Below are 16,135 nucleotides of genomic sequence, written 5' to 3'. Positions count from 1 at the left end.
TTAGTCTTTTTAAGTAGAAACAGAACAGCAGGGGCAGGAATAGGGGATGCTTAATTAAGTATTAACAGGTCAGTCCTGTGAGGTTCTTGTCCCCCGTGGCCAGTCTTCTCTATAGGAAAGGAACTGCATCTCTTTTTTATTATGAGGGAAACATAGCCAGCTCCTTAATAGGAAAATCTCTGTATTTACATCCCTAACACCCAGTGACCACCTCAACAGCTTCTGCAAAGACTTACCATGGCCTGGAGCTGGAATAGGAGCTCAATGCTAGAAAGGAAACCTACTTCCTAGAAAAGGAGATGCAGTTTGCAGAAGTCAAATCTTGGAGCTCTAATCTGGCTGGTTAATAGTTTGAGGCAGGTTTTCTTGTTTGTTTGTTTGTTTGTTTGTTTTTTGTTTTTTAGTTTTACTTTTAATATAGCCAAGTAGCCTGCTTTTTCACCCAACCCCAGTGTAAGAGAGCAGGATTAAACCATGTAAACTCCCAGCTAGACTCATTCTTTGGAAACATCTATGTGCTTAACCCAACATCAAATAACCCCCACCCCCCCACCCAATTTTATTGGCGGAATATTTTTTTTTAATCTCTTTTTTGGACCATCAAAGTAATAATTGATTAAAGTAAGAATCATGAATGATGTTATGTAAGATATAAATACATAATCTCAAAGCATCTCCCCATAAGTATTAATTACAAAGGAACAAATCAAAGGGTGTGCTTCCTGATACTGTGCAACTAGAAGGAAACAACTTCACTTCTGTGATATTCCTGCCAAAAAAATGCATAACCTGAATGTAGTTATGAGGAAATATATTCTACAAAATAACTGGCCTGTTATTTGACTCTTTAAAAATGATAAAGTCATTAAAGACAGAGACAGGCTGAAATACCATTGCAGATTAAAGGAGTCTAAAGATAAGTAATGAGGGATCCCTGGGTGGCGCAGCGGTTTGGCGCCTGCCTTTGGCCCAGGACGCGATGCTGGAGACCCAGGATCGAATCCCACGTCGGGCTCCCGGTGCATGGAGCCTGCTTCTCCCTCTGCCTGTGCCTCTGCCTCTCTCTCTCTCTCTCTCTCTCTCTCTCTGTGTGACTATCATAAATAAATTTTAAAAAAAAATTTAAAGATAAGTAATGAAAAAATGTAATGAATGATCCTGGACCAGAAAAAAAATGTACTCTTTTGCTATATGACATTAATAGGACAGCTGGTGATATCTGAATAAAGTTTGTACACTACTAGACAGTAACACTTTATCACTGTTAATTTCCTGATTTTGGTCCTTGTACTGTGGTTTTGTAAGAGAATGCCCTTATTTTTTAGGAAATATATACTGAATGGGATGCCTGGGTGGCTCAGTGGTTGAGTGTCAGCCTTTGGCTCAGGGTGTGGTTCCAGAGTCCCGGGATCAAGTCCCACCTCAGGCTCCCTGCATGGAGTCTGCTTCTCCCTCTGCCTGTGTCTCTGCCTCTCTCTGTCTGTATCTCTCATGAATAAATAAATAAAATCTTTTTTAAAAAAAGGAAATATATACTTAAGTATTCAGAAGTAAAGAGGTATCATATCTGTGACTTAGTCTCCAAAGGTTGCAAAATATAAGTGTGTGATATGTATATATACACATATGTGTGTCTGTGTGTGTATAATAGCATGAGAAAGAGAATGATAAACAAATATGATAAAATGTCAAAATGGTAACTTTGGGGGAATCTGGATAAAAGATGCATGGGAATTCTTTGGATTATTCTTTAGGTTTTTAGCAAACCAAATATTTCAAAGTAACAAGGTTCTAAAAACCAGAATATATATAGTTAATGATAATCTACTTATTCATGAAATTTTGTTTCATTATTTCTCCTGTTCTGGATCATCTAACTTCCTGTCAATACAAATTCTAAAAACATTTTTACAAAATAAATATACTATTATAAGTTTATCTTTTTAAATTTTTTAAAGATTTTTATTTATTTCTTCATGAGAGACAGAGAGAGAGAGAGAGAGGCAGAGACACAGGCAGAGGGAGAAGCAGGCTCCATGCAGGGAGCCTGACGTGGGACTTGATCCCGGGTCTCCAGGATCACTCCCTGGACCGAAGGCGGCGCTAAACCACTGAGCCACCCGGGCTGCCCCCACTATTTTAAGTTTAAAATAAAATTTCTTGCCAAACATAATTAAGATGATGATCTCTACTCATAGGGAGGCTGATTCTCCCTCTTCCTGAGCAGATGAGCAAACAGTAACCTGATTATGTTACTGTCTTAATTCTATTTGCTATTTGTGACTGATCCATTGGATATTGGCCAAAATTGAGCCAAAGAATTATCCAATTTAATTTATATAGAGCATTGTTGTAAAAATATTAGATACTTGATGGGCCCCTGGGTGGCTCAGTCAGTTAAGTGTCTGCCTTTCGCTCAGGTCATGATCTCGGGGTTCTGGGGTCGAACCCAATGGTGATGCGGGAGGCATCCCTGCTCACTTAGGAGTCTGCTTCTCCTTCTCCTTCTGCCGCTGCCCTCCCCGACCTCACTTGTGCCTGTTCATTCTCTCTCTCTCTCAGAAATAAATAAATAAATAATTTTTAAAAATTAGTCATGAGTGTCCTATGATTACCTGGAAATAATCACCCATGCTACCTGAAGCTTTTCTGTGCCAGTATAAGCTGCTTTTGGCTTCTTCTTTTTCTTTAACTTATTTTTCGAAGTAGGCCACTGGGTGATGTACACCCAGTGTGGGGCTTGAACTCACAACCCTGAGATCAAGAGTCCCATGCTCTACTGAGTAGGCCCAGCCAGGCACCCCTCTTCTTTTTCTTTTTTCTTGAACTCACAACCCTGAGATCAAGAGTCCCATGCTCTACCGAGTAGGCCAGCCAGGCACCCCTTTTTCTTTTTAGAGACTCAGTTCATTCCAGCTGACTGGAATTATTACTTTAAATGCTCATGTTGTCACTTTGATCTTGCTGACTTTTCTATATGCCATAAGACCCTCTAAATGAAGACTGACAGAATGCCATGGGGGCCAGGGCCTAGGTGGGAACCAAATTACCTAAGATATCAAAGAATCAGAAAATCTGACTGTTTATTTTGACCTCTGATTTCCCTTAGTTATCCCTTAGAGAAGTTCCCTTAGAGAAGTTTCTTGTGACATTACCTACCTGTCAGGGCATAGGTTTCATAGGCTAGACATTCAGCCCGAAGGTCATGGTCAAGACCTGGGTAGACAGGTGTACTAAAGGGCATTCTGTCTACAGCACAGAGCAGGTTATCTCCAGTCCAGGCCCCACACAGGACCCCCACCACACCATCATCAGAGACTCTTGCCAAGTCAAACAACATATTCCTGTGCATCATTAAATATATAGCAAGCATGTTTTCTGTGAACATAAAGGAACTAACTTTGCATGTGGTTTGGAGACCGGTAAGACCCTGGGCAAATTAACACCATCTCAGGAACTCAGTTTCCCCATTTGAACAGCAAGAGGCCCAAATACTGTCTGAGCCCGCCCCCCCCCCCCAACTTTAACATTCTCTGAAGTTAGAGGAACAGGTGCTTTTTTGGGGTTGGCTCCCAGGAGATTCTCACTTAGTTGAGTCACCTGGAAGATGGTGAAGGGTTCAGTGTAGAAGTCCAAAATAGGGTGGGGATGGTCCCTCTGGCCCTCCAAAGTCTGGAGTTGGTAGCTGACGTTGACACTGATGTTGGAGAAGCGGTCATCCTCACAGAGCTACAGTTACCAAGTAATGCAAGGTTGGAGTAGCATGTTGGGGAGATGAGAAGGAAAATCCTTTTAATTTTGATGTAGTCATAATAAGAAATAAATAATGAAAGTGGTGATTCAGAAGTCATAAGCCTTTTCCAAATAAGCCAACCTGAAGGGAAACTTCAACCAAGCTGCTTTGGGAAAATCTCACTTGATCTGCTATGGCCTCAGGCCTGATAACTCCTGATGGTTCCTATCCCTTTGGAGGGCAAATGGAAGCCACAGAAGGGAAGAATCATGGTCACATTTATGTTTATAAAGATCTTTCTCAAAGCAGCCTGGATATATTAGAAAAGTAAAAAACTGAAGATGAGGAGATTGCATAGGGTGCCATTGGCCATTAAGTGAGCCTTTCAGCCACAGTAGGAGCTTTGAACATCTAAGGAAAGGTAAGTGAGCATGATTCCTGTGTGGAAAATGTAGCTTTTATTTAAGGAAGGCATAGACTTGCTAGAAACTCTTTCTTAATCTAATTAACACTCTGAATAGACATAGGAACAGATGTGCAGGTAGAAGCATAACATATGAGTTTACTGGAATAAATTATTCTCCTAGGTCCTTCAAGGTCCTATCAGGCTCTGAAACCTGACAAATACATTTCCTTTATGTCTCTAGGCACCTTTGTCAGGAATAAACCTTTGTAAATGATAACTTTAGTCTTTATTTCTTTCCCTCATTCAATTTTTCTGATATTTATTTATTAAGGGCACTCAGTCCCACTGCTACTACCAGGTGAGGTGAGATGACATGAGGTAGAGGGATTTGTTACCAAGAAAAATGTCAGCCGTTAGAGCATTTCCCTTTGTGTCTGGCTTCTAGGAAGCTCAGAGGCATAGTTAGTGTTCAATTTCAGTGGATTTCTTTACTGTGCAGTACTATGACAATTAACACCATCTCTCATACCACTATGTCATTTTTGATCTATTAGGATTATTTTAATTGTCTAATTTGTTTTGGGTATGTATCCTTCCTTGTATGCACACTCTTCTGGACTCTCTTCTAAACTCCTTCACTTACCTCTCCCTCTGTGGGAATGAGCAGAAGGGGCTCACAAAGACAGGGCACGCTGTCATTCCACTCTCTAAGGTAGCTCTGACAAATTCTCTTGTCTGAATACTGCAGCCTTTTCCTCTGCTTCACCACATCCACATCCACGGTGAAGTTCAGAAACATCTTTATGGAGCCTAGGAATGAAGATCAGACCTTCCTGATGAGGCTAGGGTGGGTAAGCCCTAGACAGAGGGCCCCTCACCTGCCTGCAGTTCCTTATGAGCCCCTCCTGAGTGGTGTCCCCACCCAGTTCCTTGTGCTGGATTTCTGAGTCTCTTCATTTCAGAAGTATTTTTCTCATGGTCTTCTGGCACCCAGTTAGAGTTGTTCAGTGACCCAGCCCCAAACCCAAAGCAGCACATTCCCAGAGCTGTCAGTCTTCCCAAGGGAAGCAGGGCTCAGAGAAGAGGCTTCTATTGAAGGGGAAAAAATGAGGAGGAAGAATAATTCAGAAAATGGAGAGAGAAACCATAGAGTAAAACCTGAGATAGCAGAACTGGATGCACCTTACAAATTACCTGGGCCAACTCCCTTACTGTATAGAATAGACAAGATGGGAGATGGAGACATGGCTGCTTTTTTCTGTGTTCTTTCAGAAACTCAATCCAACAACCTTGATGAAGGGATCCAAATCCCCTCTTCCCAGCAGGGGTCAGATGAATCCCTTCGTAATATGGCTTTAACAGTAGGTCACCTTTCCTGGGGTACTTCCCACTAAAGAGAACCTAATGTCAAAGGAACTAAGCTCTAATAAAGGGATTTCAAGCACCAGGACTTCATAACACTCCTTGTACCCCTCCCACTGCAGTCCTCTTTCCCTGTCCCTATTGAGGCCAAAATGGAATGATCACGACACTGGAGGTGGTGGGGAGCTAGGCTGCCTGTTACCTGACTCAGTAGCTGTGGTCCTAGAGCTGATTTCAAAACACAAACTTGCATTCACACTGCTGTTGAAGCCAATGGGTAGTGCCTTGGGAGTGAAAGTCATGGACACGTTCAGGTAAACCACAGGTCTTGAGCTAAACAAGACAGCAAAGAGAACTATGAGAAGTGACCGTAAGACAGACTTCAGTGCTCAGCTTATTCATTCATCCAATGAATATTTATTGAACATCTCCAGTATATGAAATGCTGTTCTGCATCTTTGGGATATAGTAGGGGAAAAGACAAGTCGCTTCTCTAGTGGGAAAACAGACAAGAAGCATATAAGAAGAAATAGGAAAATATTATGTACAGATAATGCTATGATAATAATATAGAATAAGGTAATAGAGATTGGAGGCTACTTAGGTTGGGTGATCAGGATGGCCTCACTGATAACATTTGAGATCTGTTAACAAGAGCTAGCTACGTGAAGATGAGGGGAACCTCACTCCAAATGGAAAGCACAGCTAGTGCAAAGGACGGGGTGGCAGCAATGAGCTTGGTTTGTTTGAAGAACACAAACGTCAGCATGACTGGAGCACTGTTAGTGAGACAGAGGGTAGTAATGGGAGATGAGGATGAAGGGATGGGCAGGGCCAGGTCACAGAGAGGGTAGGCCACTGTAGAGAATTTGGGTTCTTTACAGTGGGAGCCATTGAGGGGTTTTAAGCACAGAATAAAGGGATTCTTCTAGCAGCTGTGTGGAGAATGGGGCACAGGGAGTGGGAGGAGGGAAGAATGCCAAGCAGTGGTACAAGTGAGAGATGACAGCATCTTGTAGTGGGGGGTATTTTAGAGACAGAGCTGACAAAATCCTGCTAATGGGGGAGCAGAAGAAGAAATGAAGAACCAAGGATGACTCCTGGGATTTTGTCCTGAACAAATGGTGCTATTTACTGAGCTGGAAAGCCCGGGGAAGGGCAGGTTGGGAGAATGAGTGAATGAGAATATGAGGTCCATTTTTAGACATGTTAACTTTGAGATGCCTGATAGCAACAGCCAAGTCTGGAACTTTGTGGAGGGCACAGGGCAGATAAGTGCTCTGCCAGAGTATTACAGCCATGGGGTTTGATAATTCACTTAGTGATGGAGCACAGACACTCTGAAATTCATATCATCATCAAAAACCATACCAAATACTTTGCTAAGATTCTCTCAATCTTCATAACTCTATAAGGTAGATGTTATTGTTATTCCCATTTACAGATGACAAAATTGGGACTCAGAATACAATAACCTGCCCAAGGGCACATGGTTCATTGAGAGCTGAGTTTCCAACCTGGATGGGCAGATTCCAGAATGCATTGCTCTTAACAACCACATTTACTCCCTCCCATCAATTCCTGGTATCTTCATGAGGGGTCATTGAAGTCAGGGCAACTAGGTGAGGCTGGGACTTAGGACCCTAGATAGCAGGGCAAACCCCTACCGGAGCACAGCTGCCCGGCCCAGAGCACCCACGGTGATGTCAACAAGGCCGTCACCAGTGAAATCTGAGCCACCAGCCACTGATGTGCCAAAGTAGTGGAGTCTTGAAGCCACCGCTGAGGCTTTGATCCGCTGTGGAGAAAGAAACACAAGGCATGGAGGAGGAAAAGGGGAGTCCTTTTGGGTTTTATTCAAATCAGTATGATCATCAATATGATTGAGGGTTCCCACCCCAGGGAGCCCTCAAGTGGGGAAAGAAAAGAGAAGGCGAGATTTCCCAAGGGAAGTAGCATTTGAATGGAGCTCTAAAGGGCAGGTGAGACTTGACATGGGGGCAGTGAGGCAAGCAGGGGTGGGGGGGATAGCAGGGCCATTGGAGGACATAGCTGGGGGCCACTACAGTGGGAACAACAGGGGATTGGGTACAAGGAGGCTTGGTGAGGGGCTGGGCAGTGAGATGGGCCTGTCTAATCAGACACAGGGTAGAAGGTGGAGAGTAGAAGAAGCCATGCCAGCAGTGGTGGGAATGGAGAGAAACAGGAGCCAGGCCAGGGGCAGGATATGGGAGAGAATCATTAGGACAAGCGTGCTAATGAGTGGAAGGGGCCCAGAGGAGGAGCAGGTCTGGGGAAAGAGAATGCTTTGGGTTAGGTAGCATGAGACTGAGATGCCTGGGGGCCCATCCAGTAAAGTGCTCAGGAGGCAGCTGGACATATAGGACTGAAGTTAGGAGAGAAACTGTGGTCTGAGGTGGATAAAAGTGCTCATAAAATACGTAACATGAGAGGCTGGCAATAGAGTCCTGGAAGATGAGAGTTAAGGCATGGAGGGGTTGGGTTGGGGAAGGAGCCAGAGAAGGTCAGAAGGAGAGGAAGGAGAATCTAAGGCAGGTCCATGGTCCGGAATGCCAAAAAAGGGAAATACAGGTGAGAAGATGTTGCCACAACTTCTTACCCCGCTGGAAGTGTCTGCGGTGAGGCCCTGGCCTGTAACCTCCAGGTGACTTCTGTCCTGCACTGGGCATTCCTGACCCCTTGGGACCTGCCTGACACTTAGAACTGGAGCTGACTTGGGGCTCAGGCCATCACTTGTAGGAGAGGTCAGAATCCCAGGCAGTGGCTGAAGAGAGCCCTGCAGGTTACCTGAGAGGGACTGGTAGAAAGGCCATCCTGACGTCCATTGTAGATGTACACACTGCCAAAGCTGGTGTCGTCATCTGCCCCAAAACCCTCCATGGGGGCCCCAATGGCCACATCTGTGAGCTTATCCTGACTGATATCCCCCACTGTTGCCACAGCAAAGCCAAATCGGGCATTAGTGAATCCAGGGTGCCCATTCAGTGTGCATGCCAAGGAGAAGGAACCGTTCTGTAAAGCAAAGAGGCAGCTCAGTCCTCAAGAGAGGAGGCAGGGTATGTACCCATGCTACACCAGGAGGCATGCTCATTGGACTTGTTTCTGATTCTCTAGCAGGGAGGCTGAGGCTCAGAAAAGGCAACGGACCTCCCCAACGTTACATAGTGATTGCATGGTAAAGCTGGGATCTTCCTGCCTTGTAGTCAGGACCCAGAGCCCGCCCTCTCTGTTCCCACAGCTAGGGGTACTGGACTGGCAGCTGGGAGGCCTGGGTTCTAGCCTTGGCTCTACCACACACTTGCTATGTAAACTTGAGCAAGTTCTCAATATCATCGAGCCTCAGCTTCCTCATCTGTAAAATGGGAGTGACACAGTTACTGTGAGAAACAAGTGGGATCATAGACAAACATGCTTTGTGAACTGTGCCGCTGAGACGTTATCAACATGAAATGATGGGGTGGGGAAAGTGAGAAAGTGAGGTATGGGAGGAATGGTGATGATGCCCAACTTGACCACCACCCCATCTCTGTCCTTCCATGCAAGGCAGGGTCAGGGCCCTCCCCACCTCCAACAGCTCTGCACCAGGCTGAGCAGCCACAACCTCGGCAAGCTTGCAAAGACGAAGACTCCCACCTGCTCATTCAGATGGTACACATAGACTCTGCCTTCCTCTCCGTGAACGTGGTAAAATGGAGCAGCCACCAGCAAGAAGTCTGTGGTCCCATCCATGTCAACGTCCACAGGGCACAGCTCAGAGCCAAAGTAGGATCCCATCTATGGCCCAGAAGGAACTCAGCTCACAAGGGTGCTGGGGAGGCTTCCTCTGATACCCTTTAGCAAGGCTAGATCCTGCTCCTGCTCTTCCTGGACCATTTAGGTAATTCCAGATCAATTTGTTCACCAGAGTAATAAAGAAGCCTGGATGAGCTTCTTCTATGGATGAGCAGCCATATCCCCCACAATGGGGGAAGCCAGTTGACAATCAGACATACAGAGCACTGCATTTTGCCTGAGTTCTGTCTAGGTTGAGCTGATGACACAGTGTGCCTTGGAGCCTGTCCCATCCCCTCCAGGGCCTCCAGACCCTCCATCTATAATAATGAGGGTGTCCCTCTCCAGCAGGTACCTGCTCTCCTTCCAGCACTGGCACAAAGTTGGTCTCTCTGCTCTCCTTCTGGAGCTCAAACACGGCCCCCCGATGCTTGTACCGTGGTGCCCCAGCCACATAGGAGAGGCCACAGGTCTTGTGCAGCAGGGCCACTGCATAACCTGGGAGGGGGTGGTGGTGGTTGTGGCTGTGACCTCCCATTGGGCCACTCCTTTGACCCCCCAACCCCCACTTTCCCAGCCAGTCCTTCAACGTAGCCTGGGCAGGGGGGCAGATCTGGAGAAACTGTCTTTCTCATCCTTTTGATCAGAGTGCTCCCACTTACCCCCTATGGCTAGTCACATACATATGCCTCACCACACAGAAGTGATGTGCACACTCTCATATATACAGCTTCATTCAAAATGCACTTCTTCACACACATTTACCCCCCACGTTCATCACACATACTGTCTATGAGGACCAAGGAGAAGGGTGAAGTGTCACTCACCACCACTATTAATGGTGAGGCCCTGCCTCCTTAGGTAGCCGCCCAAGGCCACCTGAGCTTCAGTACTGAGAAAGCCCTGTCCTCATCCAGAAGGTCCTAATTCTCAGCCTCAGGGTCCCTAACCAAGGCCTATCCCTCAGTCCTTGTGACCGACCAGAGCTTGCCCTAAGTAGGAAGCCTAATATAGCCTGATGCCCAGCCTCAGTGCCCTGCCCTCACCTAGATAGCTGTACTGTGCAGTCTTGGCATCCGCTGCAGTCTGGTTCAGGAAGTAACCCTGGTGGCTGTGCATGTCATAGAGCAGTGCGCCCCCTGACCAGTTAAAGGCCCCAACGGCACCGAGCAGCACCTGTCCCTACAGGGAATAAGGGTTGGAGGCCATCTGAGAGGGAGGGACTGGGGCCAGCTGGGTGGGGGGGGTTGGGAGGCAGAGGCGGAGGCGGGGCTAGAAATGCAGGAGGAAGGTAAAATGGCAAATACTCAGTTCCTGCCTTGTACCCATGACCCTATCTGGACAACTGTCCGGGGGCACCTGGATGGCTCAGTGGTTGAGTGTCTGCCTTCAGCACAGGTCGTGATTCCAGGGTCCTGGGATCAAGTCCTGCATCAGGCTCCCTGCAGAGACTCTGCTTCTCCCTCTGCCTATGTCTCTGCCTCTCTGTGTTTCTCATGAATAAATACATAAAATCTTTAAAATAAAAAAAAAGGACAACTGTCCCTCCAGTGCCAGTCACCCCCAGGACAGAAATCTGACCTAGGTCCCAGATGGTGAGCATTAAAACAAAGTATGATTGAACAAGACAGAGCTCATCTCCTGTACAGGTTGCTGGGCCCATGCCTAGCACACAAGGAGTAATTTGCTAATCATAATTCCTCCTCCATGCAAGGCTGGTGTTCGTACCATGCTTGTATCTTTTCCCTCTAGTGAGGAAAAATACAAAACTTGGTAGGCAAGTGACCCAAGCCAAAGCCTGTGTTAGCAGGACATGTTAAAGGGGAACTGTTCAATCCTTGAGCACAGAACAAAATGACTCCTGTAATAAATATGGCCATTCCTTCATCTACCTCAAAGGTCCAGATTAGGGCAAGCAAGTACAAGTGTTTTCCTTTCTCCTAAAGGGGATCATCCAGAGGCATCATTATAGGAGGGCAGAGCCCTATAATGCAAGCCAGAGATCCCTGAGTCCCTGGTTGTCACCAGGGCCCCTCCCCTATGGCAAGCCTGCCTGGTGCTAAACTGTCCACATACCTTATCCAGGATCTGGGCACTGAACCCGACCTGTGCCAGCTGGTAATGGAGGGCCTCTCCAACTGTGCCTAGAAGCCAAGAAGCCCAGTGAGACACTGCTGTGGGCTGAGATGAAGGGAGAAAATAAGTCAGGTAAGGGCCTGGTTTGACCTCACACTCAGAGTGAATGATATTCAGAATAATGGGGCATACACCAGGCTGAGATGGAAACCTGGTTCTGCTTTAGTAGCTACTGGCAGAGTAAGCTTGGGCAGCTTACTCCCTCTTTCTGGGCCCCAGTTTCCTCTTCTGTGAGCTTCTGAGAGTAGGATCCATGCCCCAGTCATCCTTCTATCTCCAGAACCAGAAGGAACTTCTCATCACAGCTTCAGGGAATTCTGGGGAAGTAAGGGGGCTGAGAATACTGTTGCCTTTTTAGAGATGGAATAGCTGAGGCTCAGAGAAGTGGTGGGAGTTGCCCAGAGAGCCATATGGGGATAGGACAGGAGTGAGGCAGGAGTACAGAGCCTGGCCTCCTCCCAGATGCTGAGGGGACTGCCCCTGGAGCCCCCACCTTCCATTTGAATGATAGTCTGCTGCAATTTGCTCAGCAATCCATCCAATGCTGTGTAGTTGGTCACTTTGAAGGCGTATCTGTCATCGGGGTCTGAGGCGATGAGCTTCAGTTCATGGTAGGTCTTATTTTTTTCAAATGCATTTCCCACCTGCAACAGGGGCCCTCGGTCAGTGGGTCAGGACCACGAAATCTGACTGGAACCCAGGCCCCAAGAGCTCTCAAGGCCCAGGGAGAGGGCTGAACCCCTATGCTGGCCTTCAGGGCCCTTTACCATCTGCCTTCATTCCCTGCTCCCTGTTCTCCTGCACACACTCCTTCCTTCTCTCACTAGGCTCATTCTCACATGCTGTGCCTTTTGCCTGCAGAGCCCTTCCCACTTCCCCTGCACTCTAGGCCAGCTACCCCTATTTGTCCTCCAAGACTCAGCTCAGCACCATCTCCTCCAGGGTCCTTCCTTTGGGATTCCTGAGTGTCCACTGCTCTTCCTCCCCATCACTGCTGGGCAAGTGAGCTGTGACCACCATTGGGTAACAAGCCCTCTGTGTGAAGACCCAGTATGGGGTGGGGGAAGTGCAGGACATAGGGACTGGGAGTAGTTGGTGAGTGTCTGTGAATAGAGCAAAGCTTCAGTAAGCTGTTTATAGAAGCCTCTATGAGGAACCCTGGCCCTTCCCAGCCCAGATGGCCCAAAGTCAGGAGGTGTCCCCCACACCTGCCTCTTACCCCAATGGCAAAGCGCTCAACACCTTGCATCTTTGGAGAATTGATGACAGTTGTGAGGTTGAGTGGGTCTCCAAATATGTCACCATCGGTGAGTACCACCATGACCTTGGATGCATTTTTTCTGGAGCCGTGGTTTGGCGTGAAGATGTTGTCTCTAAGTAGGGAACAGTAAATGAAGAGGAGAACTCTGCCAAGGGGATACTGAGCTCTGGGGAAATTTTATTCCCCAGAATATGATCTGTTTTATTCACTGATCTTCCTCCAAATGGGGAAGAAAACCCAAAGAGAGGTGGTGATGACCCCTTTGGCATATAGCAGGCTCAGGTGGAGGGGAGGCTGTGACACACCCTGCCCCTCACCTCCTCCTATAGAAAGGTTCTAGACAGCACTTCAGTCTACTCGTGTGAATAATGAAATTAGTAACGTGGCTAATATCTACATACTACTTATATGCCAAGTACTGTTGTAAGCGTTGTACATATTTTAACCCATTTAATCCTCACAAAAATCCTATAAGACCAATACTATTATTATTCTCATTTTATTTTATTTACTTATTATTTATTTTTTGAGAGAGAGAGAGAGAGAGGGAGAGAGGGAGGGAGGGAGGGAGGGAGGGAGGACATGTGTACTCAGGGGTAGAGGCAGAGGGAGAGAGAACCTGAAGCAGACTCCATACTGAGAACAGAGCTTGACACAGGACTCAATCTCAGGACTACAAGTCAGTTGCTCAATCAACTGAGCCACTCACGTGCCCCTATTATTCTCATTTTAAAAGTGAGGCATCTGGGGCACCTGGGTGGTTCAGTCAATTGTTTCAGCTCAGGTCATGATCTTAGGGTTGTGAGATCTAGCTCCACTTGGGCATGGAGCCTTCTTAAGATTCTCTTTCATCCTCTCCCTCTGCCCCTCCTCCACACCCCCACCCCTGCTCCCATATGTGAGCTCTTTCTTTCAAAGTAAAAAAAAAAAAAAAAAAGTGGGCAGCCCCGGTGGCTCAGCGGTTTAGCGCTGCCTTCAGCCCAGGGCCTGATCCTGGAGACCCTGGATCGAGTCCCACATCAGGCTCCCTGCATGGAGCCTGCTTCTCCCTCTGCCTGTGTCTCTGCCTGTGTCTCTCTCTGTTTCTCTTGTGAATAAATAAATAAAATCTTAAAAAAAAAAAAAAAAGTGAGGCAACTGAAGCACAGATAGGCAGGCAACTCACTCAAGGTCTCCCAAGTACAAATTGGAGCTGAGATTGAACCCAGGCAGCCTGGCCACAAAGCCCATACCTGTAAGCACTGTGTTCTACTGCTGCTCACAACAGGAATCTTTAGAAGAATTTTTGGAGGATGTCTTGGGATGTCATTCATCAGCCAGGGCCAGACTGAAAGACCTTGCATTCCCTTGCTAGAACCTCATCCTCTCTTCTTCATAGCTCTGTCTAGCCACCTCTCTGGGCATGATGCCTCAGAATCTCTGGGCAAGGCCATGAGCTGGCATGTAGTAGGTGCTCAGGTAATTCCCACTACCCTCATACTTACAGGACATGCTGCATAGCAGAAGCGGTCTTGGTGACATTCCCAACTTGAGTGATGTTCTGGACTTTTGCGAGGGAGGTCATCACATCCTGGCTGTCCCGAAGATCAAACTCAGTCTGGATCACTTCCCCGTATTGCACTAGGGCAAAGCTACACTGGAGGAGAAGAGCCAAGGTGGGGAAGAAGTTGGCAGAGTTGCCATGCCCAAAGCATCCCCAACCCCTTAGATGGCTTTCCCTGGAAAGAGTGAAAGAATCTATTCATTTCTCCTTGACTCCAGGCAGGAGGAGATGCTAAGGCAGAGGGAAATCTCTAAGCAAGTAGGGATGGAGGAAGCTATGATCTTAATGTTTCCCAGTGAATCATAGAATTCTCCCTAAAACCATGTGTCTGTGTAGTCTCCCTCCCACCCATTTACTATGGGATTGGTGATGTGATTAGCTTTGGCCAATGGGACATTGGGAAATGTGATACAATCAGAACCTTGAAAAGTACATGCATGCACAAGGTCTTGCCCTCTTGGAACATTGCAGCCATGAAAAAGTTGGGCTGGCCTGCTAGAGGCACATGGCCCAGACAAGGCCATCTTAGGTCATCCCATCAAGCAATAGGGTGTCTGCTGCTACAAGAGTAACTCCAGGCAAGACCAACAGAAGAACCACCCAGCTAAGCCCAGCCCAAATAGCTGATCCACAGAACTGTGAGCAAATAATGGTTGTTGTTTTGATGTGGTTTATTCATAGCAATAGAGAATTGATAGACTGTGTGATTCTACCTCTTAGGGAAGCCCACCTCAAAGCACTTCTCATAGAAGTTCCTCATCATGTTGGAGATGAAGTCTTTGGCTCTCTGGAAGTCTGGGGGATCAATGCTTCCTGAGCCATCTAGGATGATGGCAATCTCAGTGCCTGGGCCTAGATGGAGAGCAGGTCAGGAGTGAACATGGAATTTGAGGCAGCAGTGAGGGCAGCATCTACTGCCTTGCAGGGCACACACCCCATTCAAGCCCTAAGAGCTCAGTTCAGGGAGGATGTTGGTAAAGTTCCCAAGAGTGAAGCTTTTGTCTCAGAGGCAAAGAGAGCCAGAGCCTGCTCAGACTCTGACTTGCTGAGTGAGTCACTCCCATTGTTCCTGCTCTTTAGGCCTCAGTTTACCCATCTATAACATGGAGGGGGGCAGAGCTGGGACTGGCTAGGTCTATAGAATCCAGCCACTATTCCCCATCTTCCAGACCTGGCACACCTCACTCCTGGAGGTCGCCAGCCTAAGGGTCAGCTCTGACAGCCTCTGGTAGCAACCCAGATCTGCCTCTTCTTACCAGCAGCCTCTTCCTCCTCCTCCTCCTCCACTTCCTCCTTTGTCTTCAGAGCCCGACGCCACCTGGCTGTCTTCTCTATGCTGCCTTTCTTGTTTCTGTAGCAGTCTCTGCCATCCACATGTGCATTGGGATCCAGATTTTCTTTAAAAGACACACGTGGAAGAACTCAAGAGTCAGCCCCCTTGTTCACCTCCCAGTAGACCCACACTTAGCTCTGCCCTGATTCCCTTCACAGGGACCTAGGCTTGCCTTGCCCTCTCCAGGCCTCTGTGTCCCTCTACATCTCCCATGAGTCTTCTTAGAGACCCAAGGAAATCTTTTCAGGATGTCCAACCCTTACCAAGGTTGGAGAAGTGGACCTGGGTGTGGTTTTGGAAGTTGTTGGATAGTAGGCTGCAGGTCCCTGTGAGTTCCGAAATGAGGCTGTGGGGCTGTGGGGCCAGCACTTGAATGCAGATCTAGGGGAGAAGGAGAGAAAGGGAGAGGAAAGCCTAGGTCACCTCCAGCACAGCCCCCTAAACACAGCCACACCATCACTCCTATGCCAGAATCAAGGGCATCAACCAGGCAGAGGATGTAGGAATAGCAGGTGTAGGGTCATGCTGGGGTCAAAGTTTAAGGTTAAGCACCTGGGTCAGTATGCTGC

At 47.4% G+C, this 16,135-nt stretch overlaps 1 protein-coding gene across 3 annotated transcripts in view; it reads right to left on the bottom strand.

Annotated features, from left to right (window-relative positions):
* ITGAE (integrin subunit alpha E) overlaps nucleotides 1-16,135 on the bottom strand; it is a 66,761-nt gene that overhangs the window by 22,426 nt on the left and 28,200 nt on the right. For all 3 annotated transcript variants that reach the window (XM_077851644.1, XM_077851643.1, XM_077851642.1), the window contains exons 5-19: nucleotides 15,830-15,947; nucleotides 15,490-15,630; nucleotides 14,964-15,085; nucleotides 14,175-14,326; nucleotides 12,649-12,802; nucleotides 11,923-12,073; nucleotides 11,370-11,437; nucleotides 10,340-10,475; nucleotides 9,649-9,791; nucleotides 9,156-9,296; nucleotides 8,310-8,534; nucleotides 7,169-7,299; nucleotides 5,704-5,834; nucleotides 4,783-4,949; nucleotides 3,601-3,729 (exon numbers count right to left, since the gene is read on the bottom strand). In XM_077851644.1, the coding sequence (XP_077707770.1) occupies nucleotides 3,601-3,729; nucleotides 4,783-4,949; nucleotides 5,704-5,834; nucleotides 7,169-7,299; nucleotides 8,310-8,534; nucleotides 9,156-9,296; nucleotides 9,649-9,791; nucleotides 10,340-10,475; nucleotides 11,370-11,437; nucleotides 11,923-12,073; nucleotides 12,649-12,802; nucleotides 14,175-14,326; nucleotides 14,964-15,085; nucleotides 15,490-15,630; nucleotides 15,830-15,947 (2,109 nt within the window). The remainder of the gene's footprint in view (nucleotides 1-3,600; nucleotides 3,730-4,782; nucleotides 4,950-5,703; nucleotides 5,835-7,168; nucleotides 7,300-8,309; nucleotides 8,535-9,155; nucleotides 9,297-9,648; nucleotides 9,792-10,339; nucleotides 10,476-11,369; nucleotides 11,438-11,922; nucleotides 12,074-12,648; nucleotides 12,803-14,174; nucleotides 14,327-14,963; nucleotides 15,086-15,489; nucleotides 15,631-15,829; nucleotides 15,948-16,135) is intronic.

The sequence above is a fragment of the Canis aureus genome, chromosome 16 (assembly GCF_053574225.1).
Source record: "Canis aureus isolate CA01 chromosome 16, VMU_Caureus_v.1.0, whole genome shotgun sequence".
In the NCBI taxonomy this organism is placed as follows: Eukaryota; Metazoa; Chordata; class Mammalia; order Carnivora; family Canidae; genus Canis; species Canis aureus.
Note: the sequence above shows the minus strand (reverse complement) of the source record. Positions and strands in the feature narration are given on the sequence as shown.